The following is a 26,341-nucleotide window of genomic DNA, read 5'->3' as shown; positions in this document are numbered from 1 at the left end:
CCAGGAACAGAAAGAGAGGAAGAGAAACAGAGAGCTGCTTGTTTTCCTGCAGGTTTTCACTGCTCTCATCATCACACATCTCAGGTGAATATTTAATGACACAAACACATGGCGATTCTGTCCTTGAGAGTACGGTCAAAATGGCAGCCTCGAATGTGAGATTGTGAACATTGCCGTTGAATCTTTAATGATGGTATCATGTAGTCTCTCCGCTGGCCCTTACTGCCTGCGTTCTGATATAATATGTGGATTTAGCCAGCCCACTTGCACGTCCACTGTAAATAAGCCCCTGTAGAGACACAGAGAAAGTGAGTGCGCTTGGTCTGCCAGAGAGAGTGACCTTATCACATCACATTATCTGCTCCATTATTCATCAGCCACAGTGACCCTAAGGATGGCATTTTTACACAGTCTGTTAGGACGTCTGTCATCACCAGGGTGGGTTCCAAACCTGGCTGCAGGCCACACACATCTATCTCCACACTAACAGCACACAGTTATTCATTATGTCACCACCTGCTTCCAGGTCTTGCATGTACGTTCTGTTTACCAGGGAGACATGCAACTAGATCTGAAAAGCAGGGATATTTTTGCAGCGAGCTATATTGGTGCTCATGTCAGCTTTTTTATGTTGATTCAGATAAATTATATATCTACCATCTACCTCTCCTTGCCAGCCCTCTTGCCATCCCCTCGGCGTCTAATAAACCGGCCAGTGTTAAATAGTGCATGAGCAGTTTGATACTGCTGTGGACCTTACATTGGTTTTCCTGCGGCAGCGGGAAAGGTTTAGATAGAGGGAGACCCGCAGGTCTTTGAGCCCTTTCAGCTCCTCTCCTTGCCCCTCACGAGGCAGCTTCCTCAGGGCATACTGGTAACGCTGGCCTGCCTCTTTCATACGTCCCTTCTGAGAAACACACAAGAAGAAGGAGAGAAAGAAACGGACAGGAAGGGTAAGGGAAGACTAATCCATTAAAACATCTTGTTTGAAGTTTATTCAACTTAAAGGCTGCAAGGTTTGCCATGCCCTCACAACACACAGTGTACATCATCCACCGTAACATACCTTGTAAAGCATGTTCCCTTCCTCCATCAGCTTCTGCAGCAGGATGAGCAGAATGTCTGGTTTGGAGGAAGCCATAGCCCATGTAGCGTGACCTGATGAGATGGTAAAAATATTTATCTTTCTATTATCTGCCTCGCCTTGTCTCTTTTACTTTGCGCCATACATAAATCATGTACCTGATCGATCATGCTGAGCCGTTCTGTAGCCTTTCGGTTGATGAAGGAGAAGGAGAGAGAGGCGAAGAGAGAGTTAGAGAGGTGGATGTAAAACTGCAGGTGTTGCAGAATAACAAGAGGTAAGTAACAAGATACTGTATGGAAGTAAACTAGGCAAGTGTAAAGTAATATTAATGCAGAGCGAGCAGGTGCAAAAGTGTGGCACATAATACAAATCAATGCAAGCGAGCTGAGTCTTCATTGATTGGTTTAAGTCAGATACAAATGTGATTACACTTAGTAGTGAATTTGGCCAGAGAGGTGTCGATTCAACTTAATGCTAATTTTAGAAGCCGTGCTGCAGTTTGTGGAGCTGTTACACTGTGTGGTAGGATGTTAAATGGTTTTTGTTTTGAATGTTAAACTCCTAGAGGTGTAATTGACTGCAGAGCTGTTATGGTTAGTGTTTATACCCGTCTTGGATCCTTTCTTCAGCAGCGACGCCACAAGTGCCGGGTTCTGGCAGCCTGTCGTCCGGTCTGAACTTCTGGTACTGTTGTTGTCGGCTCTCTCCAGCACCGCTCCATGTTCCACCAGGCAATGTACCTGGCCACACATCGAATAACAACAACATTATATACTTATAGTTAATATTGTGGCAATGAACAAGTTCTTAGATATTTAAATCATTAGTTGATTACACACTACATGCAAATTTATGATCATCAGATAATTTTAATTACCCTCCTGCTGATCAACAGATTACATTAGTGAGAGTCTAAAAATAATCAGGAGATGTTCTTTTACTCCACATGAGCTGGGATTGCAAGTTGACGTCCAGTCTTGCAGGGAAAATTATTATCATCATTATCTCGGTAATTATGATTCATTTCATTTCATTTCTTAAACTGCCAAAAATGCATTGTTGTGAGACAGTTATTATATGTTGTACTTTGCTTATCATCTTTCAACAATTGTAATGTTTTACAACTTACTGTCACGTAGTGACTTAACTACATAAACTTCAACCCAACCACAGGCAGAAAAGAAAATTCATCTTTTGGTAAGGAACATTTGCAGTATGTAAGTAAGAGTATTTTAAATAAACACAGGCATCTGGAGTCTTAATTTTCCATTGTCAATATTATCTAAATATCTAAACAGCAGCATGAAACCCACTGTGTCTGCATCCCCGTTAAGAGCAGCCAGATCAAGAGGAGTCCGTCCCTGTCTGTCTGGGTGGTTCAGGTCTGCGCTGGCCTCCACAAGAACCTGCACTGCACCTTTCTGGCCCTTCAGACAGGCCCAGCTAAGTGCAGTCAGCCCCTCCTGATCAGCAGAGGACAGAGAGGCACCTGGGACCACAAAACAATACAAATGTTGCTCTACAGTTCAGGTACATTCATCAAACATACTTGGGATATCACTGGGGAAGGTGGGGACTCTCACCCTTTGACAGCAGGAGTTCAACAGTACTGGTGTGGCCCTCGGACGCAGCCAGCATCAGTGCAGTGCGACCCTGCTTGTCGCTGACGTTGATGTCTGCGCCTTGCTTCAGCAGCAACTCTACAATCTGGGAAGTGGCGGAAAATTATCCAGAAAAAATGAAAACAAAACAAAAAACACAGAACCAGTAAAGTGAAGACAATCCTGTGCCATTGACTCAGAATAATATAATTTGGCATAAAAATGCCAAAAAACATCAAAGTATACTATGGCAGAAAAATGCCAAAAAACGTCATAGTATAGTATGGCATAAAATGTCAAAAAAAAATCATAGTATATTATGGTATGAAAGGTTGTATAAACATCATAGTAAGGCAAGGCATGAGACAGAATAATATAATTTGGCATAAAAATGCCAAAAAAACATCATAGTATAGTATGGCATAAAACATCAAAAAAACATGATAGTATATTAAGGCATTAAAGGTCATATAAACGTCATAGCATGGCAAGCCATGAGAAGAAATAATATTATTAGACATAAAAATGCCAATAAACATCAAAGTATTCTATGACAGAAAAATGCCAGAAAACTCACCTGTGTGTGTCCGTGTTTGGTGGCACTAAGCAGCGGGACCATCCCTCTGCGGTTTGGTAATTCCAGCCCTGCCCCCCTCTCCAGGAGGAACACACACATCTCCATCCTGCCTCTCCCTGCTGCCGCGCTCAGCACTGACAGCGGGTCGGCATAGAGATGAGACCACGAGGCGGAGAAGAATATGTAATTGACATGTTTAAGAGAGAAGTAGAAGCAGGAGTGAGAAACAGAGAGAAAAACAAGACCGGCTATTTCCATAATCTATTTGATCTTAACACAGGTGGTGTAGCTCTTTATAGTATATCTGTGTTGAAATTTAACATTTTGCTGATGCAATGTTTTGATATTTACCATTTTAATACAAATCTAGATATCTGACAAGTACTACAGGTCATAGTTGCTAAAAAAAACACCTGCACTTCCTCCTTCTTCTTCATCCTCTACAACAACAAAATCAAACAAAATACAATTATTTACAACCATAACTCTACCCGCTAGATACATTGAACCCTCCCTAACCAGCCAGTGTTGTTTTGATAAACAATGGGCATTCGGTCCTTTTGTTAGTTTGCGAGTCCTTCAGCTAATGGGGCGGCTGAGGATGGCGGCAGGGTATTGATGCCGTTCTCTAACCTCTAAGTACCCTTGATAAATAACATCATGTTTCATGTGACCACATGTCTCAGCTAACAAATCGATTGTGTATTAATGCCTTTAAAGAGAAGTTATCAGCATATTTGAGACACAGAAAAAAACAAAAATACTGTCTAGTTGTCTTTGTTTAAGTCGACTTTTGTGCAGCTTCTGTCGTGCTCACACTTTTTCTATCTCAGCACTGAAGGGGGACTGTGTAATAGAATTACAGTCTAATGGTGCTGTAGGCAGAGATACAGGCTTCATCCGACATGCTTTCAGGAAATGGACCTAACAGAATTCTGCAAGCTGCACATCTGTGTCTGTGATAGAGGTAAAACTATTACAATTGAATAACAGATGCTTTTTAGATGCTACAAATGTGGCTGGACAAGATATTCTGTGTGATAAATGTGATGCTCCCTTTCTGCCAAAACCCCAAAAAAAACTTTACAATCGAATCAACTATTTGACATCAACCAGAGCACCCTAAAAATCATAATGTAAATGTGTCTCTGCTGCTCTGTACGCCTCTGAGCTCCTCATATGTTGTATCTATTGTAGCGTACTCCCATTCACTGAGGCTCCACATACAAGTAACTTGGCTGTTTAATGTTTATTCATTGTACGGAGCTAGAATGTGCCTGAAATACAACCCTGACGACCTTGAGCATGACTGTAGACCCACAGTGATGGACAGAAAGAGGTGAGAAAGCTAAATTTATCTGACTGATAGGAGAAATGCACCCGTTTCTCCCCAGAGAGAGTCGTGACCATCCATCTGCACTGCCAGCTGTTCATCTTTCAAGTCCAGCAAGCTCTTCACCACCTGCAGAAAAACACAATTTTACAGTCCTCTGTATTGTTGGCTTGCTGTGCAAAAAGAAAACCAAAGCACCCACGGACCTTGACCACAGCAGACAGCAAACTGCATTTAATAAATCCTCCACATCAAGCAAGGAAAGGCACTGTGCTCTACATTAAAAAATTCATTTCAGCAGAGTGTCAGGAACGTTTTTGTCATTAGGACCTTCATCTGATACGTACCTGTAAGTGTCCCACACTAGCTGCAGCTGTAACCGTCTGTTGTGCTGCCTGTGTTTTCCCAGTCACAGTCTCATTGCTGTGGTGCTGCTGTGGGTCAGCGGGGATCTCTGCTCCCCAGTCCTGGCCCAGCAAGATGTTGATGATCTCTGCATGGCCCTTCAGCCCGGCATGGACCAGCGCACACTGGCCATTCTTATCAGCATGGCCCACCTGGCACAGAGGGGTACACAGAAGGACTTACAACACTGCCTGTAATACTCTGGCCTAGATCGGGCCTGTTTATGTCATCTGTCTCCCAGAATAGACCCTGAAAGTGTGGTGAGTGTAAAACCAGGGTTGTTCAGGATATCATCCGGTGTAAAGGTACTGAGAGACACAGTGTTCTGCCATGGTAATTATGCTGGTCACGCCCTCCACACCCAAATTTGTCCCTCTTCCTCTTTGCACAGAAATGACACTGACCTTGGCCCCTTTCTTGCAGAGCAGACTGACGATGTCGGCATGTCCTGCAGCGGCGGCCAGACAGAGGGGTGTCATGCCGCTGTCGGTGGTCCCATCTACAGGAGCCCACATTTCAAGCAGCAGAGCGACCATCTCCACATGTCCCAGGTGGGCATGGACTGCCAGGATGGGGGCATGTCCTATCACCTCTGTGCACCAGGTCACACTAGCGCCGCCTAGCATCAACAGACGACTTACCTGCAGGATAAATATAATGAATAGTATATATATGTATATGTGTATATAAATGCATATAAGACCATTTATTTGGGGGGTTTGTATGTTTTTTTTTTTAATGTAGAGCATGTGTATGTCACCTTGATGTTAGGTGTATATAGGTTCCTCAGGGAAGCCAGCGCAGCGGACAGACTGTCTGTGCTGCAGTTCACCCACATGGCCTGAAGAACGCTGGAGGACACACCTGTCTTCTTACTCAGACCCTGTTAGTGTGTGTGTGAGAGAGAGAGAGAGAGAGAGAGAGAGAGAGAGAGAGAGAGAGAGAGAGAGAGAGAGAGGGGCACAGATGAATAGAGAGAGATTAAGGTTGCTCAGATGAGATCTGTGGTGCAGAATTTGAATTGTGTCCCAGGAGAAAAGCAGTACGTACAGATTCCGAGCCATGCATGCAAACAGTACAACATTCACTGTACCGTGGGCGTTTATGTTTATGAGTAGTGCTAATGTGTGTGGGTGATGATAGGAACAGGGGTTCACTATTATTTGTGTGTGTGTTTTTATGCAGTTATATTCAGTAAAGTGTAGGATCTTGTTTATGTGAAGCCTTTGGGGCTTAGGTACAACCAGTTCCAGTCATAAACCTACATAAGAAGTTATATACAGTACACAGTGTCACAGTTCATGTTACCTTGAATATGTGAGCCTTGAGGATGTGGTGTCCCAGTTCCATAGTTTGCTGCCGGTTCAGCTTGCCCTCCTGTCTGGAGAACATGAAGGCCAGGAGAGCGTGCCCACTCCTGTAGACATGCAGATAGTCATCAGAAATGGCATTCATGCATCAACCGAATTTCTAATCTTGACAAACCTCCTCGACAACAATTTACACACCATGTCTTATGTCACAACTGACTTAAAGTACACGCATCTTAACACTCTTCTGCTGTGTCACCTTTGACCTACAGTCTCACCTCGGGTCACAGAGAAAGTCTGTGCTCTCTCCATCTGCTCTCCAAACTAGCCACTCTCTGAAGGAGGGATGACACAGCATCCGTGTGCCATCCCGGCGTCTGACCTACAAACATAAAGGATGCAGATCATTTCTTAAATGTAAAGGTACAATTACTTCATGTGACCCCCCCCCCACTCATCTCCCACCCCCAGACAGCCTGTCCCTTATTGTCCATCTAGATACTGTAATTCTTTTAGATAAAAACTACTTCTAAATTTGTACATGTAAATTTATGAATTTACTTCATAGCAAAACAAACACGACATTCAAACAAAAGCTTGAGTCATTATGTACCCTTCCACACAGTCATATCAAGAGTCTTACCATGAATCCAGCCAGGCTGTCTAATCTCTGCTGGAAGTCCTTCCACTCCAGCTCCCCCCTCACACTGCCTGCATTCAGTGCCCTGAACATTTGTTCATCAGTCAGTGGGTGCAGAGACGCCAGCGCCACATTTAGCACCGGAAGTATCCGTTCAAAGACCTCTTTATCCGGAAAGCTCACACGGCACATCAGCAGGTACACCTAACAGATATTCATAAATTAGGTTAGTACATGTTGCTAATGATGTTGACTGTAATGGATCTACAACTTAACAGAAAAGATTATTTTTCTATAGTTAGTTAAAGTTTAATAAAATATGCAATTTTAATTTTAACTACATATAAATCATTTCTAAATATCATCATCTACTGAGTCTGTTTGTGACTGTGCGTACACACTTAAACTCTTTGCCGAATCTAAGTTTGTCAGTGATGTTTTGGGATGTATATCATTTCCTGTGGATGTGGCCAGCGTTGAGCTGGGTTGTGCAAATCAACTGCGGGTAATGCTGTATTTGGTTGGTCCTTATTGACTTTTAAATTATCACATGATCTGGTCCTACATATTAGATGTTTCTGTTTGGCTAGTCGTGGCTATAAAAATAGAAGCTAGCCAGCAGTGGCTTCCAATTTCCCACCATGATTTTAGTTGATAAGTCACATCTCGTAGACTTTAGGTATCATTAAACCTGGATCTTTACTGTGTTAACAACTTTGTTGGAAGTTCACCTGTAAGTCAAAACAATAGCAACAATAGGGGAAAAAAACAAAAGTATTATCTTGAAAAGGTTAATCCTACTAAATGATACTTTCACACAAGTTCTCATTTCTAACTGCCACCGTCCACTTCTTGGGCCTCCACATTTTTAGCACACCTTTATGCCACATCCATTAAAACATTTTTAGATCATGACTGGCCAGATTGTTGATGTTGTTGATATCCTTAGAAAAAAGGTGGATGAAAATAAATGTTTGGTTGATGGTGAGAAACTTTTGATGAATGGTGCAAGTTCATGAATTGCATATACATTTTTTTTTGCGAACATGTAGTTTTTAATATGCTACTAGATGGTAAACGTTAGTTGCTGTCCTTATAAAAATTATTTATTAGCAGTAATCCTAATTATAAGTAACGCGAATACTGGAAACAGCTATCAGCATGTTGTTTTAATGCTCTGAGCAATGAAATACTGCACATCTTCTTTGTAGCCTCCATGTTGTTTCCACTTTCTGACTTAAAAGCACATGAACACAGCTAACTCGGAAAATGGGACAATCCGAGCAGCACGTGAATGCAGCACAACACTTGCTCATCTGTTGTCCTATTTTACACTGATGATTATGTAACATTAAAATACATCTGTCATTTACTTTAGTCACTGTGGACTACTTTTGGCACTTTATATTAAAAGCCTTAGATCCTGACATTTTTTTCTATCTTTTATTGATGTGAGCAGGATGTGAGAACATCTTTTCCCTTTTTTGAGGAACAACATGCCTGAACAATGGCTGCCGCCTTTGTACCTTGTGGCGGGAGTTTATGGGCACTGATAGCTTCAGCCTTCAGTGAGATGCCATTTCACGGCAGACAGCTCACCAGGAAGACTGACAAGTGTTAAGTGTTAGACTGTGAACTTGACCAGATGATGAGGAGGAGGAGGAGGAGGAGGAGGATGGGTCCAAAAATACACTCAAGGTAAAATGTGTCCTTTAAGATCCAGGGGATTTCACTATAGTTTACATAGTAAGTGAACTGATAAGTTAAAGAAAACACACATTACTCCACATTTGTGGTTCCCACACCTTTTTTGTCAGATTTATCCTAAAATGCTCGACTTATAGGGGCATTACATCTAGCTATTTCAACAGTTTGTCCATTACCTTTAACTATCATTTACCATCTCAACTATCAAACTATTTTGAAATAGCTTTGAAAAAGTGATGGATAATAATAATCATTCTTGATGGGCATCAAAGCCCTAAATGTCTGACCTCTGACAGGGAGACAGGCACCACCAGGTAGTTTCCTCCTTTCAGAGCCAGGTGACCTTTGTGGAACAAATCCAGGGTCAGCTGAAGGTAAAGGATGGAGCCGTGGCTCCGTGTTGACAGGTGGCTGCTGAACTTGCTGAGAAGCAGCGGATCAGGGGCAGAGCCCGTCGGTGTGGTGACGTTAGTGGCGACCTGAGTGCTGCTGCTGACCCGGTGATGGATGTAGTCACTCAGGTCAGCTCCCAGATCACTGCTGTCTGGCAGGATGTCCAGAGAGATGCCAGAGAAGGGAAGGAGGGTGGTGATTTCCTGCAGAAAAAGAAAACAGATAAGCTATTAGTGAAATACTGTTAAAACGGTTACCACGCACAGGCACAAACACAAACACAAACACAAACACAAACACAAACACAAACACAAACACAGTATTTAAAGAATTGAAGGTAGCATGTCTTTGATGCATTAGCAAAGGACAAATTAAAAGCACCAAAATCAGGACCCGTTCCTCAGATGCTGTTGCCTCTGACTCACGCAGAGCCATGGGATACAGTACAGTAAATGGTGTGACAATGACTCAAGCTCCAACATTGCTCACAGGCATCTCTCAGATTCACATTTCATCTCCTCTCTTGCCATCCTCAACTGCTCAACACCGGCCAAAACCAGCTATGACTGATCAAAGAAAAAGAATCCATGTTGTTGCAGCTCAGTTCCTCTTTAACAAAGACTGACATTCTGGTTCAGCTGGTTTGTGGTCGTGAACTGTGCTCCACTTTGATGGTGCACCCTTTCACAACAGTTTGTGAAATATCCAGGTTGTTATATAAGAGTAAGCACCTGCTGTGACATGGGTGAAAGATGATCCAATCAGGAAGCGAGGATACTGAGAAGGTGGGATAATAAATGTACTCTTCATCTTTAAATTTTGGTGATTAATGTTTGCTGACTTAAAATGCATCATGAAGAAAAAATGACCCCAAATGTGTTTTGCGTATTCCCAAACACAAATCCAATTATGTAACTGGCTGGCTGGCTGTCAAGCGCCAGACTCCCAGTAGTATTACCATCCATTCAGTGCGTAATCCATGCAGCATTTGGAGACTTGGCTTTGGCATTGGACAGATGCGTCTGCTGTTTGGTGGGATTACCAACCAGATTGAGAAAATACATCAGACTAGAGAGCTCAACAGTGCCAAAAGCCACAATGTCTATACCATGGCAGCAAAAGCACAACATCAAACTACACAGCGAGCGCTGGGAGCAAAGACCAAAGATGCAACTGTTGAGAATAACTCTGTGATCTGGGTAGTGAGAGGGAAGGTGAAACTTAAAAAGGTCAGTTCATCCAAATTACAAAATCTTTTTTTTTTTTTTTTTTTAACTCAACTACAGTGCTATCTGGCCAAGTTTTGCCCAGGTTTTGGGATATCTGCCTACATCTAATTAAGTGTGCACTGCTCTTCTGGCATAAAAGTTTTGCTAGGCACTAGTGCAAAAAAGAAAGAAGAACTTCAGCACACAAGAGTCTACATCCCAATACAATTGAGATGAGAAGAATTTCATTTGAAGCACTAAAAGCATCTAAAAATCACATTTAAATAATTCAAAGGCAACATCTTTTTTAGAGACACAGCATCCTTGTTACTTCTAATAATCAAAGACCTCATTGTCAACAGCTTTCACAAACAGTCTTTTTTTTTTTTTTTCTTTTGGGTAGAATGTACTTCCAATAAAATTGTTCACAGTGAGATCTGTGGATTATCCACAGTAACTGGGCCATTATGTCTGGAAATGCACATCTGTCCATTCAAGCTATTATCTAAACTTACTTATTCTTTCAGGGTCACAGGAGTCTTGGACCTGTCCCAGCTTACACTGAGTGAGAGGTGGGGTACACCCATTTATATATTAATAAAGTCTGACACAGTGCCACCAGTCAGTCTTGCTGCCAGGGGTCAACTATGGTACCGCAGCAAAAAAAATCATTGTGCCCCCAAAAAGCATTCTCCCCATACATCACCATTATAAAAGAGATATCTCTAAAATAATTAACAGTACACCTCAATCTGCAAACAAGGTCAATTATTAGTCTTCCAGTAATTCATTTTTTAAACCAGGAAGGATTTACATCCGCATAATTTTATGGGACTGAAGAAAAGCTATTTTATGAGTATGACACACATCCCAACCTCCTTTACTCCAATTTGCTGGTCTGTCACAGGGCTAACATATATAGATAGGCAACCGTTCTCACACATACAGTCACACACAGTTTTGGAGTCACCAATTAACCTAACCTGCATAGGTCTGGACAGTGGGATGAGACCAATCAATAATGTGAGGACCACAAATGAAATTCCATTCACTTCCATTGTATTGGACTGGAGGCTAAATGTGTGGCTAGATACCCCCAGAGTAAATGAGAAAATGTGTTACTTAAATCTCACTCACCACCAGGCCTGTCCTAACTGTGACCACCAATTTAAGCCAAGGTGGGAATTTTGGGATTATCTTGGTGATGAAAGTGGCAATGGTGTCCCCATAGTCTGGTTTATGGAATTCTGCCTCATTAAGGCTGTCAACCAAAATGATGTAGTCTTCTTCAGGTAGTCTCCGCTCTGAGCAGATGAAAAGAGAGAGAAAACAGGATAGGAGGTTGAAGCATATCTAAACACCAGATATATTATATTAGCCATGCAATTAGCATGTATTAAGGAAAAACGTATCACAGTTTTATTGTGGCTTTCATGGCTGAATCTGGGATCATCTTTGATTTCCAGCACAGGATATGTTGAGAAAACAACCAACTGCTGATATTGATTATATTCTGCTGAAAGAGGCTAGAGGCCATTGCTGTTTATTAGCTGGAAACAGGACATATCCATCATGTTTCACATCATCTAAGCTGTCACTGCATCCCTGCAAGCTTGTGAGGTCTCATACACTCAGGCACAAGGGCTCTCCATTTTTTACTAACCTGCTTAATAGAGATGGAGTAGACAAAACACTACTCTGCTCAGACTGTGGAGGGCCTGGCCATAATAACACATCAATCTGGCTGACTAACTGTATCATGAGAAACTGAGCTGGCTAATATGCCCATAACATTCGCAGCCTCTCCAGAGTATTTTGTGACCTTGAAATCCTGTGGGATGCTGATGATTCACCGGGGCAAAAATAACACTCATCATTTCCTATGTAAATGACCTAACATCTGTTTCACACTCTACAGTGTTTCAAATCGCTGACCTTAACTAGGGAAAATAATCTATGGGCCCATCACAGAGTCATTAATGCGCTATTTCACACAGGAGATGGCAGCAAGCTCCCTAATTGCAGTGTGAGGGAAGCAGACAGTTTTCCACCTTAAAACTGATACTATTTTAAACTTTAAAGGGTCTTTAAATTTGAATATCACATTATCACATTTATCTCTAAGTGTGTGTGTGTGTGTGTGTGTGTGTGAAAACTTCATTACCCTTGCGCAGGCTGGCTATAGGCTCTAAGACACCCTTTCTGAAGGCAGCGATGGGGTCTTGAACGCAGGATCGCAGGCTGAGTGTGTTTTGTAGATGAGGCTCTTGTACCAGTAGCTCCCTGTACGGGCCGAGTTGTGGAGCTCTGGCCAGCAGGGCGGCAACGCTGTGCACAAATTCCGGTACAAGGCAGGTGTAGGTGTTGTCGGCCTGACAGAAATGGTATGCTACCACCTGGTAGGAGAAAGAGGCGGGTGAAAAACGAAAGAAAATAGGGACACAATGTAAAGCTGCTATCTGTATCTGTTCATTTCACAAAAATGTAACAGTTTATGGTCAGGGTGGAAATGCATTGAAATAGACCAGCAAGTTTTAGCAGTGGAAAAATACAAATCACAGTTGCTAAGGCCATAATGCATGAATTTTCTTTAAAAACTGGAGGTTGTGAATCTAATGGGAGGAACACCGGATGAATGTGAAATTGGTCTGAGGTGTCTATGAAAAAAAAAAGACTCAGCTATTTAGAAACATTTGAAAAGCTCTCTTCGCACTTTTGACACTTCAGGTCATCAGTTTCCATTGACTGTAGTCACACATGGTGCCACACAGACTTCAATATCAGTCATGTCATTCTTTCTGTTCCTGTTCACACTGAACAGACAACAACCACCTGAATTACTTTGATATTGAAGTCTGAAAAGTCTGAATCTGATGAATAGGAGCGACTGCTGAGGCTCTAAGGAGTGAAGTTTTTACAATGATTTCAAAATATTTTATGGACATTTATCCTCAATGGATTGCTCAGCTGATTGTAGCATTGTGTGTATGTTTGTGTGTTTCACTGTGTGTAATGTAGTGCTTGTGTAAATTGTGGAGGAATTCAGATGCTGTTTGTATCTGTTCAGAAGGCATTATCTTTTCATACCTCCAGACGACAGACATAAAAAAGGAGACAAACAATCTCGAAGACTAATATCACAGAATATAAAAACAATAATAATAATAATAATAAAAAAAACTGTAAACACAGAAATCTTAGAGATAGCTGAAGCATAACTTTGTTTCCACTCATTCAACATATTACTATCTCTTAAATCTAATCTATTTATCTCTAAAACACATGCAGTAAATACATGTTGGTTTATTCAGGCAGCAAGCTGAAGAGAGAAAACATACCACCACTGATAAAGGGGATTTTTGCAACTAAGGAGCCAAACTGAACAACCGACTGTCTTGCTGGAAGATTAATAGTAGTTATCTGTAAACTGTAAGGACATTTTTGTAGATAAATGTACAAAAAAAACATAATAGTATTCATTCATGGGTTTATAGTGCTTAGATAGGTCCAAGTCTGAGCCATGAGTGGTCCACATATGCAGTAGCATTATCAATTATTTTACTTGGGCGAAGATCCTCACCATCACAAGTATTCTGACTAGTTCCCATGGAAACTCTTATTGAGGCCAAGATAGTAAATTTAGAAGCTTCCATGTCATCTATGTGATGCAATCAGCAGCATGTTCTACATGTGCTCATAAAAGAGAGAAGAACAAAAACCTCATGTCACAAATGCGCAGCCCCCTATAAAAGTGAACAATGCTGAGGTGTGTTTATCACTTTGAACTGATCCCTCTTCAGTGTTTTGTGAAGACTTGTAACAGTCATAGCTCCCTACAGCACTGCTTGTGATGCTGCATTATATTACCGTACTTACAAATCTGGTGAGAGAATTGCAGGGAAACTAAATTCCAGGCCTATCAAAACAGACACAACAAATAACTAAATCTAGGGCCATTTCTCTAATGTAAGTAGAATTTCTTCCTTATGTCTGTTATAACTGCAGGTGAGTCAGCAGTCTGAATAACAAGAACTATACAGAATTTGGCTGTGTGGTTATGTGTGTGTGTTTGTGTGTGTGTGTGTGTGTGTGTGTGTGTGTGTGTGTGTGTGTGTGTGTGTTCTCTTATATCTTTATGAGAACCAATTCGATTATTATTTATTTATTTATATCTATTATATTTCAAAAGTGTGGATGTTTCTTTAAAGGTCTGTCTGGTGGCTAAGAGTTGATTTTGGGCTTCATATTAAAGTCAGATTGAGGTTTAAGAGTCAGGGGTCGGGTGAGGCATGTAGTTCTGATGGTTAAAGGAATAGTGTCGCATTTTGTTAAATATGCTTCACATTCTTCATAGAGAGTTAAATGATGTCATCTATTCATTAAATATGAGGCGGCAGCCAGCACTTGGTTAACTTAGCTTAGCATAAAGACTGGAAACCGGGTGAAACCGCTAGCCTGTCTCTGTCTGAAGGTAACATGATCCGTCTATCAGCACCTTTAGAGCTCAGTAGCTCACTTACATGCTATGTCTCATATAAAGACCTGTCATATTTACACTTCGGTTTTTGTGCAGTATAGAAAGTATAGAAACACAAAAATGTGTGTTTTGAGGTACCTTGGCAGCGAGGCATCTGACAGCCTCCTTCCTCTGTGCTGTACTATTGCTTGTTCCTGCAGCAGCACTCTGGTTGGGCTGGGAGTCGGCTGGCTGTTTGGAGGCTGCTTTACCCTGCCTATCCCCACCTGCACAGCGCACAAAGCAACAACAACAAACCCAAAGCTGCCATTTACACTCGCTAGATGAAGTCTCTGGTGTAAGCACAGGGATGTCAGGAGTGAAGTCAATGAAGAAACACAATTAAACTGCTGCAATTAATTAGTACATCTGTAAGCAAGACTGGAAACTATGACATTAAGCGCAACCACATTAGACGGCAGCAAGAGTGTTTGTTTCAAAGAGTGCAGAGAGATGATTCTGGGTCCCTCACACCCCATGCTATACCCTCTGTTAAATTTAAATCAAAATGACAACACAGTACAGATATCAATGAATAATACAATGATGCTGAAAAATGAATGGCACTGTATTCTTTGCAAAAACTATAGTTTTGCTTTTTCTGTACTGCTTTGCCCTCAGAATGTAATCTTAAAAATACTGCAGTACTACAGTAGTACAATAGAACAGGAAAAGGCTGAATGGTGATATAACAATCTGCATTTGTGGCCATTTTTATTTTTATTCCTTCAGGTGTTTCATGTTTTATTACGAAAACAAAAATCACCAGTACGTCACAGCGAGCAACGTGCATTTACTGTGTAATGTGCTAAAACTGGTTGTATGAGAGATTGTTATCTCTCTTTTTTTTCCCGGACAAAAGAACAGTTCCAGTGCCACTCATGGAAAGAAAAAAACAACAATCTCAGTCCCCTTACACAACTGCAATCAGCAGAGAGACCTCAGGGGGGAACTTGAAAGGAGAGTGCGTGACCCAGTTACTAACTCCTTCCCAAAAAGTGGTATTTCTTCCACTATGTTACAATAATCTGACTTTACTGGAGCATACTGGAGAATGTATGAATTCTACTTCTGGCATTCAACTGTTTCCTTACGCTAATTATTTGAGATACACATAAAAACAAATTACACTGCTGAGAATAAAGGTAGGAGTCTTACATTTAGGGGAGGAGCTGGGGCTGTGAGGGATGCTGGGACCTCCCTGTGGTGTGCGCATGCCATGACAGCTGAGCGTCACCAGCCGCCAGATGATAGCGGTCTTGCCGGATCCTGCGTTACCCACAATGACAGCACCGCGTCCCTCACAGCTGCTCGTTTTCCTCAGGACCTCCTCCAGACGTGCAAAGAGCCAATCCCGGCCGACAAAGGGTGTTTCCGGAGTGATGCCGGGGACTTCGAACAGCAGCGGTTTTAGCATGATGTCAGCTTGTCTGAAAGCCACCAATCTCCCTGGATGAGAGGAGAGATTTAACGCTAAATACAAATGGATAACTATATGTTATTTAAGCAGTGACATTGGGGGAAGTGTTGTTTCTGCAGATGTCTCTGCATATTTAGACACTGATTTCCCCCACCCCGAGGTTAAGCCACAAAATACCTTTGGAGTCATCATTTGTGCGTCCAGCTGTGTTGTGTTTGCGGACGGAGCCCCTGTGTCCAGCAGCCCTTTGGTTGTCCAGATAACTCAAATCCTCCAGTCGAGTAGAGCTGGTTGCTGTAAAGAGAGAACGGATGGGGAATGGATCACAAGTGTGAGAGAGATGCAGGAAATGTGCAAAGATACACATGCATACCACACAAGTGTCAAATTCACTGCTCGAGTCAATTATTGTATCCATGGAGACGTGAGACATACACAGTTGTTGCACTGAATGATATACGCTCATTGACCTTGAGGGGAGAAGAGAGATGGAAAAAGAAAAGAAAACAATTCATCTCACGCCCGTAATCTCCATCTAACATGAGTGTGAAATGACCAAATGTTTCATACTGTCTCACACGTCTGGACACCAAATTTGTGATAATCAGCTCAAACACATCACCGGCAGTAATGCAAAAAATGTATCAGCTGTCAATAACACGACTGCACACCCTCTTGTAATAACCAAATACACTACATAAAAGCCAACACAATAAATAAAATAAAGAACATGTCGTACAGAAGAGCAAGAAACAACAGTAAAGAGTTTTTTTACTCCCACATTCGCCTATCTATCCACCCACTCACACTACAGAGTTTACAGGTCAGCCAGGCTTACTTTCTGCAGTTCTCAAGACATTTTGCAGAGTCTTTAGTCCAGGCTATTTTTAAAAATAAAGAAATAGGCTTTGGATAATCATTTGGTTCCTAAACGTGGTCTTCTGCAAAATTAATCATCTATTTCTGCTGTTACAGCATGACATTATGCAGCAAATCACAGACAAAAAATAGAAAGCCCTGTGCAATGAAACATAATCCAGGACAACAGTCCTGTAATAAGGACAATTTAATCTTTGTGAAACATTACAAATTTGTGATGTTGCTGACACTGTGTCAGAGACGTGTTGATTCGTTTTTGAGCCCGTGGTCTGGTGTTTTCGTGTTTGATTGTACTAATATTTAGTGGAAGAAATATTTTGTGAATATCTTTTGGACAAAATAAGCTGTAGTAAAAATTACAAAACATACATAACATTCTATATATTATAGTTAAATACTACATCACTACAACGAAGTCTAAAATCGGTCCACAGACAATTCAACACATAACAATTAAAGGAACTTTTTGCAGTAAGTGAGAATTTGCTTCAGGGTTATTCAATTGCATTGAATTACATCTTACTTGTATTGGTTTTTGTTGTTTGTTATTTTGGCAGTGTATGCCTTTATTTAATCATTGCCAGGATTTACCTGGGAGACAGAACAGGGATAGATAAAGTAGAGTATGATCCAAACCCCAGAAACTAACATGCCAGCATGACTTAGAAAGTTTTTTTTTCTGTACTATATGCATTTTAACTCAAAAGCATACCTCCTCAGATGGAGGCTGCTACAGTTAAAAGTCATTCTTGGTCAACTGCTCATCTGTCTTTGGAGCAGTTGGCAAGAAAAAAGGGTTGAGAACCTCTGTTCTAGTGTTTTACGACTCCAGGCATTTGGGAGAACCAACTAACTACATTACAGTCACTGCAACCGGAAGAGTCTGTGCTTACTGAGACTTCTTGGGTTGTAATGATAGAGGGTTTCTGAATATTTAGCTCTGCTCTGATTAATATTTTTGTGTTGGACGGATATATCTGCATTTAAGTGATGGAATAGTAAATGGCATTAGTATTAAAATATTTAGTATTACTACTAAAAAAAAAAAAAAAAACTCAAACTGCATGGAAAAATTAGTCTGACAGGAAAACTATTAAGTTTGTTTTCACTGGCGAGTCACAGATCAGCCCATTTCATCCATTCAGTGCTTTAATATAAAAGAAATCCTCTGTAAAATCTGAAAATCTGGCATCACTGCCGCCTCTAATCCCTTCAGAGTGGGATAAAAAAAAAAAAGGCCTGAGTCACATTGCACTCATAAAATATTGTAGATGGACCAGTAAAACAGACAGTAGACAAGGAAGTGCAGCCCCCTCAACAGATGATGACATCACACTACTATAATCATGTGCTGTACATGTTAAATGCAGTCCCTGGTAATCTCAGAGCATCTGAGGAAGCTGCAGTTCATCTCTGAGCCGTTATGGGATTAAAGCATTAAAGCAGCAATTATAGCCACAGCCTGAAGATGCTGGCCAGCAACGTCCTTAAGAATCCTTCGTCATGACAAATAATCAAATCACACTACAGTCAGATGTGCACCACACAACATGAAATGAGTAACTGACAATATGTTTACTATATAGTGTAATACTGCACCAGAACTCAGAACAACAAGGCTTTTTGAAAATACTATGGCACATAAAGTTCCACCACTCTTTCAGCACAGATCATAATCTGACATATTTTAGCATCTCTGCAGGCGTCCATCATCCTACGGCAGCAGAGTCACAGAGAGAGAGTGGGTGAAAACCATTGAGGCCATATCATAATTCACAGGGCTGTTGAGAGCACATGAAACCTGCTCTATGAGGTAAACAGTGAGCAATGAGGGGCTCCCCAATGCAAAACAAATCGATTGCAGTGTGAAATACATAATTATGATTAAAAAAAAAATAGATTGGGGACAAGCAAATAAAACCCTGGAATATTGAAAACATGAAATCCCTTTCAACAGGTAGAAGAGGGCTGTTCGGTCGTAACAAGCAAGAGCTGAAGTGGAGAACTGAGGATTGAAAGAACCTCCACAGTGAGAGGATGGAGAACAGTCTGCAGCAAAACTGTGTGAAGGAGGTGTGGAGTGGGATGAGAAAGATTGCTGGATAAAGACAGCCAGGCCAAATGCCTGAGTGGAGCAAACATACAGTGAAAGAGTTAAAACATGTTTTCAGATGGTTTGTCACAGGGACACCGGGACAGCTCATCCCTCCACCTTTGACGGTCCAGCCTGATGAGACCCTGTTCGCTACCACCTACCCCACACTCACGGCCTACCTTTATGTTCCTGGCTGATGACAGTGTGGTTGATTACCCCACAAGCCCTGTTGATTCTTCATCTCTTTAAAAGGTCAACTTTGCAGCCATGGCCCAAGCCTCCAGCATCCCTTACAGCGTCAGCCCCAGAACGATGAAATGATGAGAAACCTATCTAGCACCTTTTTCAACCTTAAATGAACAGTTTGACATTTTGGAAAATACCCTTATTCACTCTCTGACTGAGAGTTAGATGAGAATCAATACCATTCTTATATTGGTCTGTTATATATAAGTGAGCTATAGAGATGGTGGAAAGTGGATTCTCTTAGCCTTAGACAGAGCCAGGATTGCTGTTCCCCCTGTTTCCAGTCTTTTTAAGTTAAGAAGTTAAGGTAGCCATCTGCTGACTGTGGCCGTACATTTAATGGACAGATGTAAGAGTGGTATTAGTGTTCTCATCTAACTCCCCTGGAAAGTCTTTACTTTAACTTGAAGACTTTAACTTGAATTTTAAATCCTCCATTGTGTGCTTGCAATGCCCCATTGTTGAAAATGGGATGCTCCAGTGCCCTTATAATCCAGTGGAACTGGCCTCTCACATAATAAAGTCCTTCTCCGTATAAGAGAAGTCTCCCTAAGAGGTTGCTACTGCATAGACCATAGACCATAGACCATAGTGAGAGACTCCTTGGACTATACTATAGTATAGTATATACCATAGAAAACATGAAACATCATATCTGTAGTTGATGCAGTTACTATGCAGCTTAAGCTTCTGATTTGTTCACAAAGAAAAAAACAATGTTTAAGTTGCTCTTTCTACTGACAGTCATCATACTGCACATTTGCTTCTTGCCAAAATGGCCCCAGTCTCAGCCCACTCAGGGGTTGATGAAACACAAAAGGTAGTCAACAGTTACCTGTCTACACCTGCAATCGCCGCATTCTGAATTATCTCAGGGAACGTTGAGAACTACAGGCCACATTTTCATTATATCAATACATTTTCTAAGACAGCGATTGTGTTAAATTTTTTAGTACTGGAGCATATGTTTATAAAACCTCCAGTCATTATACTCTCATCTGTAATCTGTTTTTCTGTGTTGTAGCCTGACAATATTGCTGGTATAACAGTTTTCCATCTGGGAATAGTTAAAGTTTAATATTATCTCTTGTTGCCTAATGTATGCCATAATGTATATGTGTTTTGATCTTGCATTAATGTGGAGTAAAATTCTAACGGCTACAGTACTATGTGGCTCGCTTCATCTGTATTCTGAATTTCATCAAGAGTCTCTAAATGAAAGCACCAGATGACAGAAGAAACTGGCAGGCGTTACTGTGAATCCACTCCTTTGGGAATCTCTTCTTTTGCTCCCACCACAAATGAACTGACATCTAAGGGAAGAAAAAGAGCCTTGTGTACTAGCAAAGATCGTGACTGGAGGGGGGGTGGGGTATTTTTTATGACAACTGGAGTCCTCCCAGGACATTTAACTGGTGCTGCTCACTGTGTGTATCCAGCTTCAGTGGTAAGTAGAGCACCGGCACATGGTGCAATGAAGTGTAGTTAGCATTCTCTGCATCAGATGAATAGCTGGAAAATGTCAAGTCAATAATCAATTCAATCAATTTTTCATTCAGTCAATATTTATCAGTTTGTTAATTATTCACCCAGGTCACAGCTGTCACATTCATATGCTCATTAACCTGCTTCATCTACAGTATGATGGGAGCTCACCACTATATAGCTCACTAATTAACACATTAGGCCTCATTTGTATAATTCGAATGAAAATGGAAGTGTAGAAACGACACGTTGTGGTTTAAGGGGGGGGGGGTTATGCGTGGGACTATTTCTTGGTTGGGAGCAGTGACTTCCTGCTGGTTGACTCCAGGAAATATAAGATGTTAATTAGTGAGCTGTAGAAGTGCTGGTAGGTGGATTTTGTTCCATTTAGACAGAGCCAGATTAGCTGTTTCCCCTTGTTTCCAATCTTTATGCTATGCTAATGAGCTGCTGACCCCAGCTTCATATTAAATGGACAGTTATGAGAGTGGTTACAGTCTTTTCATAAAACTCTCTGCAAGAAAGAGATTATGCAAATAACTCAAAATCTAAAATGTCAAACTATTCCTTTAATCGCAGCATAACAAATGAACACATAAGAAAAGGTAAACGTACCTGCCACAGAATTTGGACGAGGCATCACAAGTGAAGAAGTGCTGTGAAGGTGGTGCGGTGGGAGGGGTCTCTTCGGTGCTGGTGGAGTCCTGGGCTCCATGATGTCAGTTCTAGGTAAGGCCTCATCTGGTTGGGCAGTCAGATTGTTCCTGCTTGGCCCAGTATGGCGGTCCTCGCTTACATGGCCCATTACAGCAGCACCGCCCCCCGAGCCTTCATCCTTAGTCAGAACCTCACTGGAGGCGCTGCGCTCCTCATTCTCAGAGGAACTTGTGATGGTTGCTGAGCCGCACAAAAAAAAATATGAGTTAGCTAATTCTGCTAAAAGAAGAAAACTAAATTGTACTTCTACAGAAGAACGTATGGCATGCAATGGCTTCCTTGGATTTTCTTCAAAGCATTGCTTTTCATTTGACTTTAATGAATCCCATTTACTCAATCAACAATATAATACACCTAGCTGTTTTATCAGCCACACACTCATCAAAGTCATCAATCAACGGGTTGTATTGTACTTGATATGCCCTTTGCCCTTTTGTATTTAACTATAAATACAAACTCTATTTAGGGAGAAAAAAGTGTCCTATTTTAGGAGAATCAGACCCATAAGCAACAAAGACAGCAGTGTCCCAGTTTTGACAGGAGGGAGCTGAAGCCTTGAGGCTGAAGTGGCACAGGCGATGTAGAGAAACTAGCTGTGGGGTAGGAGTACACATTTGACAAGGACTTAAAACTAAGCAACGCTGCATCTAACTTCACCATGCAGGAAGGTGTGGCACTTCAGAGACATCAGTCATATTTGGGATTTCTGATAAGGTAAGTGGTTCCACATTGAATTAAATAGGCCACTGATTTTTTTTATTTTAGCTCAATTTTTTTTTAACCTCTAGTGATGCATGGCAAGCTTTTCTATTGGACATGCTTCACCTAGTGTGTAATAACCAATGTGAACCCATACAATATGGATAGACCTCATTTGAAAACCACAGCCAGAAAATACACAGCAGCAACTCTCACCTATGATTCCACTGTCCTTGCTCTCCAGGGTGGAGGTGGGGCTTTGAGAAGGAGGCCCAGGGCTGCTCCCGGTGATGGGTCCAGGAGCAGGACCAGGGGCAGGGCTGGGTACAGGACAGGAGAGGGTTCCACTAGGGCTGGTGCTGGAGCTGCAGTGCGGTGAGGGTAAGGGTAAAGGCTGTGGCAAAGGCTGGCCTCCAGCACTGGTGCTCAGGGTGGAAGAGGGGCTCTCTGAACAGGGGGAGGCAGTGCTGCAGGTGAGAGTGGAGCTAGGACTCCCCCCCTGGGCAGAGGTGTCACACTGAAAAAGGGAGGGCAGTAAAATATGGATAAATGACCAAAGAGCATAAAGTGACGAGAAGTTAAGATGTATATATTATGACTGAAGAAAGGACTGATAAACTGTGCAATAGAAAGAGGAGAGGAATAAGAGAAATACAACTACAGTAAGTGGTATTCTTCTGTTTTAAATATGTAGCAAATTGACGTGTCATGTGTGACCCTTTCAAACAGCACTTTGCCTTTATGCGTACTAGTTTGTGTGATTGTGATCGTCTGAGTGTGCACAAAGATCGAGAAGAATAATAATTCCAGCTATTTTTATTTTGATTGTCTTTTTCCCAGTTTGGCATAATGATGGCTGGTTGTGTTGAAAACAAAATCCCTCGCAGTAGACATTTACATTTAACTGTAAAAGTCACTGTACACTCATTCTGCTGATTTCACAAAGACGAAACAAAAACACTTTTCACAGGTGTCAGGATGTATTTTTAAGTATAGAAAAATTGGATGAAAGTACCATCCGTCCGTGTGTTACTGTCTAAAGACGTTAGCACTGTTTGTGTTTTGGATAGCAACTTGGAGCAACTGCGTGTAAAGCTCCACAGTAAAGCAAAATACAAAATGATGTTGAACACAATATGGTGGAAAAAACTACAAACAAAGGAGCGAGGTTGAAAAAATATGAGATTCTTTTTCAAGCTGTTATAATAACTCCATCTTAATAGTATCATATTTATTGATAAAGGGCTTTGTAATTCCACTTTTTAAGAATAGAGACATGGTCAATACAAGATACTGCAACGTACAGTAGCCCTGCAATCAATCATATTTTAGTTAGATTATTATATTAGACGTTCTCTTTGGTATCTGTAGTTTGTGTTTGTCTTGTTCTTAGAGAGGGATTTTAAACAATATTTGAAATTACTGCAGCCATTTGTAATTATCAATATCAAGATATGTAATTTTAACATTGAAAGGGAAAGAGATCAGATGAGAAGAAATTATTGTTAATAAATATATATATCTTTTTTTTTTTTTTTTTTAAACATTCCTTATCCTTGTAGTTTGATCACGTGCGTTTCAGGTCTCTTCATTACTGATGCAACATTTCTGCAACACAGAGACTGTAGGGAGACGAGGCAGCAGAGTCGAAACAGCTCACTGTTATTCCCTTTATACCAGAGCCTCATCTATCTTAGCCAGGACAACCCACATTCCTCATATGAACCTCGCTATCTCTGTGAAACTGACTGAATCTGGAGCTCAGGTGGTGGAATGAGGCTGAGAAAATGGGCCAAGGCTGAGCAATGCAAAGGCATAGAGATGGAGAGACATAAGCACATACAATCACTCTCATACAGAGGAGGTTCAACTAACAGGGCACTGAGTGTAGAAATGGAGCCCCGTGGAAGCATAGCAACACAATTAATAATGCTTAAAAATACATATCGATCCATTTTTCCAACAGGGATTTGAGTGGCCAAATCATTTACACAGTATTTAATGCAATGTGTCCTTGCTCGCAGCTAAATTTTAAATAACAATGAACAAATCTATGTTAAGTAGTATGGAAATGTTTAAAGAAGAAATCAATATCCTGGTGGCCATGAGGGCATAAAAAAATAAGGTTGTTTCATAAACCATCCATTGCCTTTTTATATGACATGACACCCAAGGTCCAGTAAATCAATGTGCTGCCCTACCTTCTTTTCCCTCCGGTCCTCCATAGGAGAGCTAGCAGTGCCAGGCGTTGCTTCTCCCAATAAGAAGCATAGTCTGGTCATCAGTTCCTGGGTAGAAAGGGAGGAGCCCAGCTGGGGCTCCACGTGGAGGTCTGGAAGACATACACATTCAGGGCACACGGATTAAGAAGCAAATGGAAACATGGCAGGCCATTATGAAATTGCCATCTAACCGATGCTCTCGTTTCAGTTCGAAAGGTTCCCACTAAGCAGCATCGCAAGTGGACTGTGAGAAATGTATGCATCCACAGGTCAGTAAAGCCCCAGCTGTTCTGTTTATGAATGCATAGACAGTGGCTTTCCAGTTCCTGGTTGAGGCAGCAGCAAGAGGTTGTGTGAGGTTGTGAGTTTGCCTATGTGCACACGCCTGCCAGGTGCTCTCGGTTAAGAGACGGGTTGTGAATTTCAATGAGCTTGGTGTCGACTCTGGAGCAAAAAGAAGGAGCGCCTTGGCTCTGCCTTAGCTGTTGCTCCTGGAGAGATTGGCTGACACAGGCCATGTGCTGCATTCATTTATCACTGTTTAAGGCTCCCTGATGCTTTGACCTCCAACCCCAGCTCCTCCAAGGTCCACGCCCACCTCTGCAGAGTAAGGCTTTAGCAGTTTTCAAATGTCTGTGCTTTAACCAGCTCAGCAATAGATTCCTCCATTCTCACGCCTCATCTATGTACTGTTATCAGCTGAGTAATATGCATATTGAGCAGGCATATAAACAGGATGACAGGACATCATGGATTACAGGAACAGCTCACTCCTCCTCACAAACATCTTTGCATTTCGACATCACTATCATTTCGCACTCTCTCTGCTGATTCCTTCTCAGTCTGTCTTCCTGGCTATATCTCTTTTCAAAAATAATACATCACATCGCTCTTGATTTCAACCCAGTTCTGTGGCAAATATGAGCCTTGCTTTGAGATGATCAAATGGTCAATTTGGAGGGGATAGCTTGGGCACTTTTGTTCCATAAGGTGCTTCAGTTATAGCCTTTGTCAATACTCTTTTCACTCCACAGCTTGAAAAGCTGCCGAAGACTTGGGTAGGAAGGGTGGGTGTGTGTGTGTTTTCAGAGAGGGGGAGGAAAGAAAACTTTGCATTTAGTCAGCAGAGCACTGAGATCCAATCTGGAGTAACATGAGGACACACTGAATGTCCAGTACTATTCATCAAACCACCTAGCAGTTGCCATTGGAAACGGGAAGCTGAGAGGTGCCTGGCAACCGCGATGGAAGATGCTTCATAAAATCTGTTTAGCCTAAGGATAACCCTCTGGTCAAAAAACACAAAGACGGCTGGCTGAGTCGGGGCTATTTACATCATTATTGCTTTAATATAACCACAACTGGACACTAATATGCAGAGAAGTCAGGGCAAAGACTCAAGAGAAACTATGATAAAACAAATCCACTCTCAGAAATACAAAGACATACACAGACAACACTGTCATGACATACATTTTACAAAAAAAACTTAATACAAAGCATTTTAGATGTAATTAAAATACACACAAACAGTCACTTTCTCGTGTATCTCATCATTCATTCTCCTCTCACCTCAGCCTCATTCATTCTCAATTCAGCCTCCCTGATCAATACCTGGAAAAACAGATATGATGCTAAATACACGCCCACACACTCCTGTTCTCACCTCTGTGGTCTGTCTTGCCACGGCACGAGGCAAAGACAAGAGGTTCTCTCGCACTGGAAGAGCCATCCACATACTCCAGCTTCTTTACCCGTCCTTCGGCCACAGCAAAGAGGGAGAAGGGAGAGGGAGGGAGGG

At 41.6% G+C, this 26,341-nt stretch overlaps 1 protein-coding gene across 1 annotated transcript in view; it reads right to left on the bottom strand.

Moving 5' to 3' along the window:
- Positions 1-26,341, bottom strand: part of LOC111652561 (protein TANC1-like) — a 32,882-nt gene that overhangs the window by 2,869 nt on the left and 3,672 nt on the right. Inside the window, exons 3-26 of the mRNA XM_023402852.2 lie at positions 26,207-26,299; positions 24,520-24,650; positions 22,535-22,835; positions 21,518-21,799; positions 16,375-16,491; positions 15,936-16,226; positions 14,877-15,004; positions 12,426-12,657; positions 11,399-11,565; positions 8,948-9,256; positions 6,957-7,157; positions 6,592-6,695; positions 6,312-6,420; positions 5,764-5,886; positions 5,408-5,644; positions 4,946-5,155; positions 4,646-4,727; positions 3,266-3,399; positions 2,671-2,794; positions 2,401-2,576; positions 1,695-1,827; positions 1,243-1,272; positions 1,067-1,158; positions 761-907 (exon numbers count right to left, since the gene is read on the bottom strand). Coding sequence (XP_023258620.2) covers positions 761-907; positions 1,067-1,158; positions 1,243-1,272; positions 1,695-1,827; positions 2,401-2,576; positions 2,671-2,794; positions 3,266-3,399; positions 4,646-4,727; positions 4,946-5,155; positions 5,408-5,644; positions 5,764-5,886; positions 6,312-6,420; positions 6,592-6,695; positions 6,957-7,157; positions 8,948-9,256; positions 11,399-11,565; positions 12,426-12,657; positions 14,877-15,004; positions 15,936-16,226; positions 16,375-16,491; positions 21,518-21,799; positions 22,535-22,835; positions 24,520-24,650; positions 26,207-26,299 — 3,953 coding nt within the window. The remainder of the gene's footprint in view (positions 1-760; positions 908-1,066; positions 1,159-1,242; positions 1,273-1,694; positions 1,828-2,400; positions 2,577-2,670; positions 2,795-3,265; positions 3,400-4,645; positions 4,728-4,945; positions 5,156-5,407; positions 5,645-5,763; positions 5,887-6,311; positions 6,421-6,591; positions 6,696-6,956; positions 7,158-8,947; positions 9,257-11,398; positions 11,566-12,425; positions 12,658-14,876; positions 15,005-15,935; positions 16,227-16,374; positions 16,492-21,517; positions 21,800-22,534; positions 22,836-24,519; positions 24,651-26,206; positions 26,300-26,341) is intronic.

Source organism: Seriola lalandi, unplaced genomic scaffold (assembly GCF_002814215.2).
Source record: "Seriola lalandi dorsalis isolate HSWRI2012SDOR001 ecotype SW California unplaced genomic scaffold, Sedor1 jcf7180002054040, whole genome shotgun sequence".
Lineage (NCBI taxonomy): Eukaryota > Metazoa > Chordata > Actinopteri > Carangiformes > Carangidae > Seriola > Seriola lalandi.
Note: the sequence above shows the minus strand (reverse complement) of the source record. Positions and strands in the feature narration are given on the sequence as shown.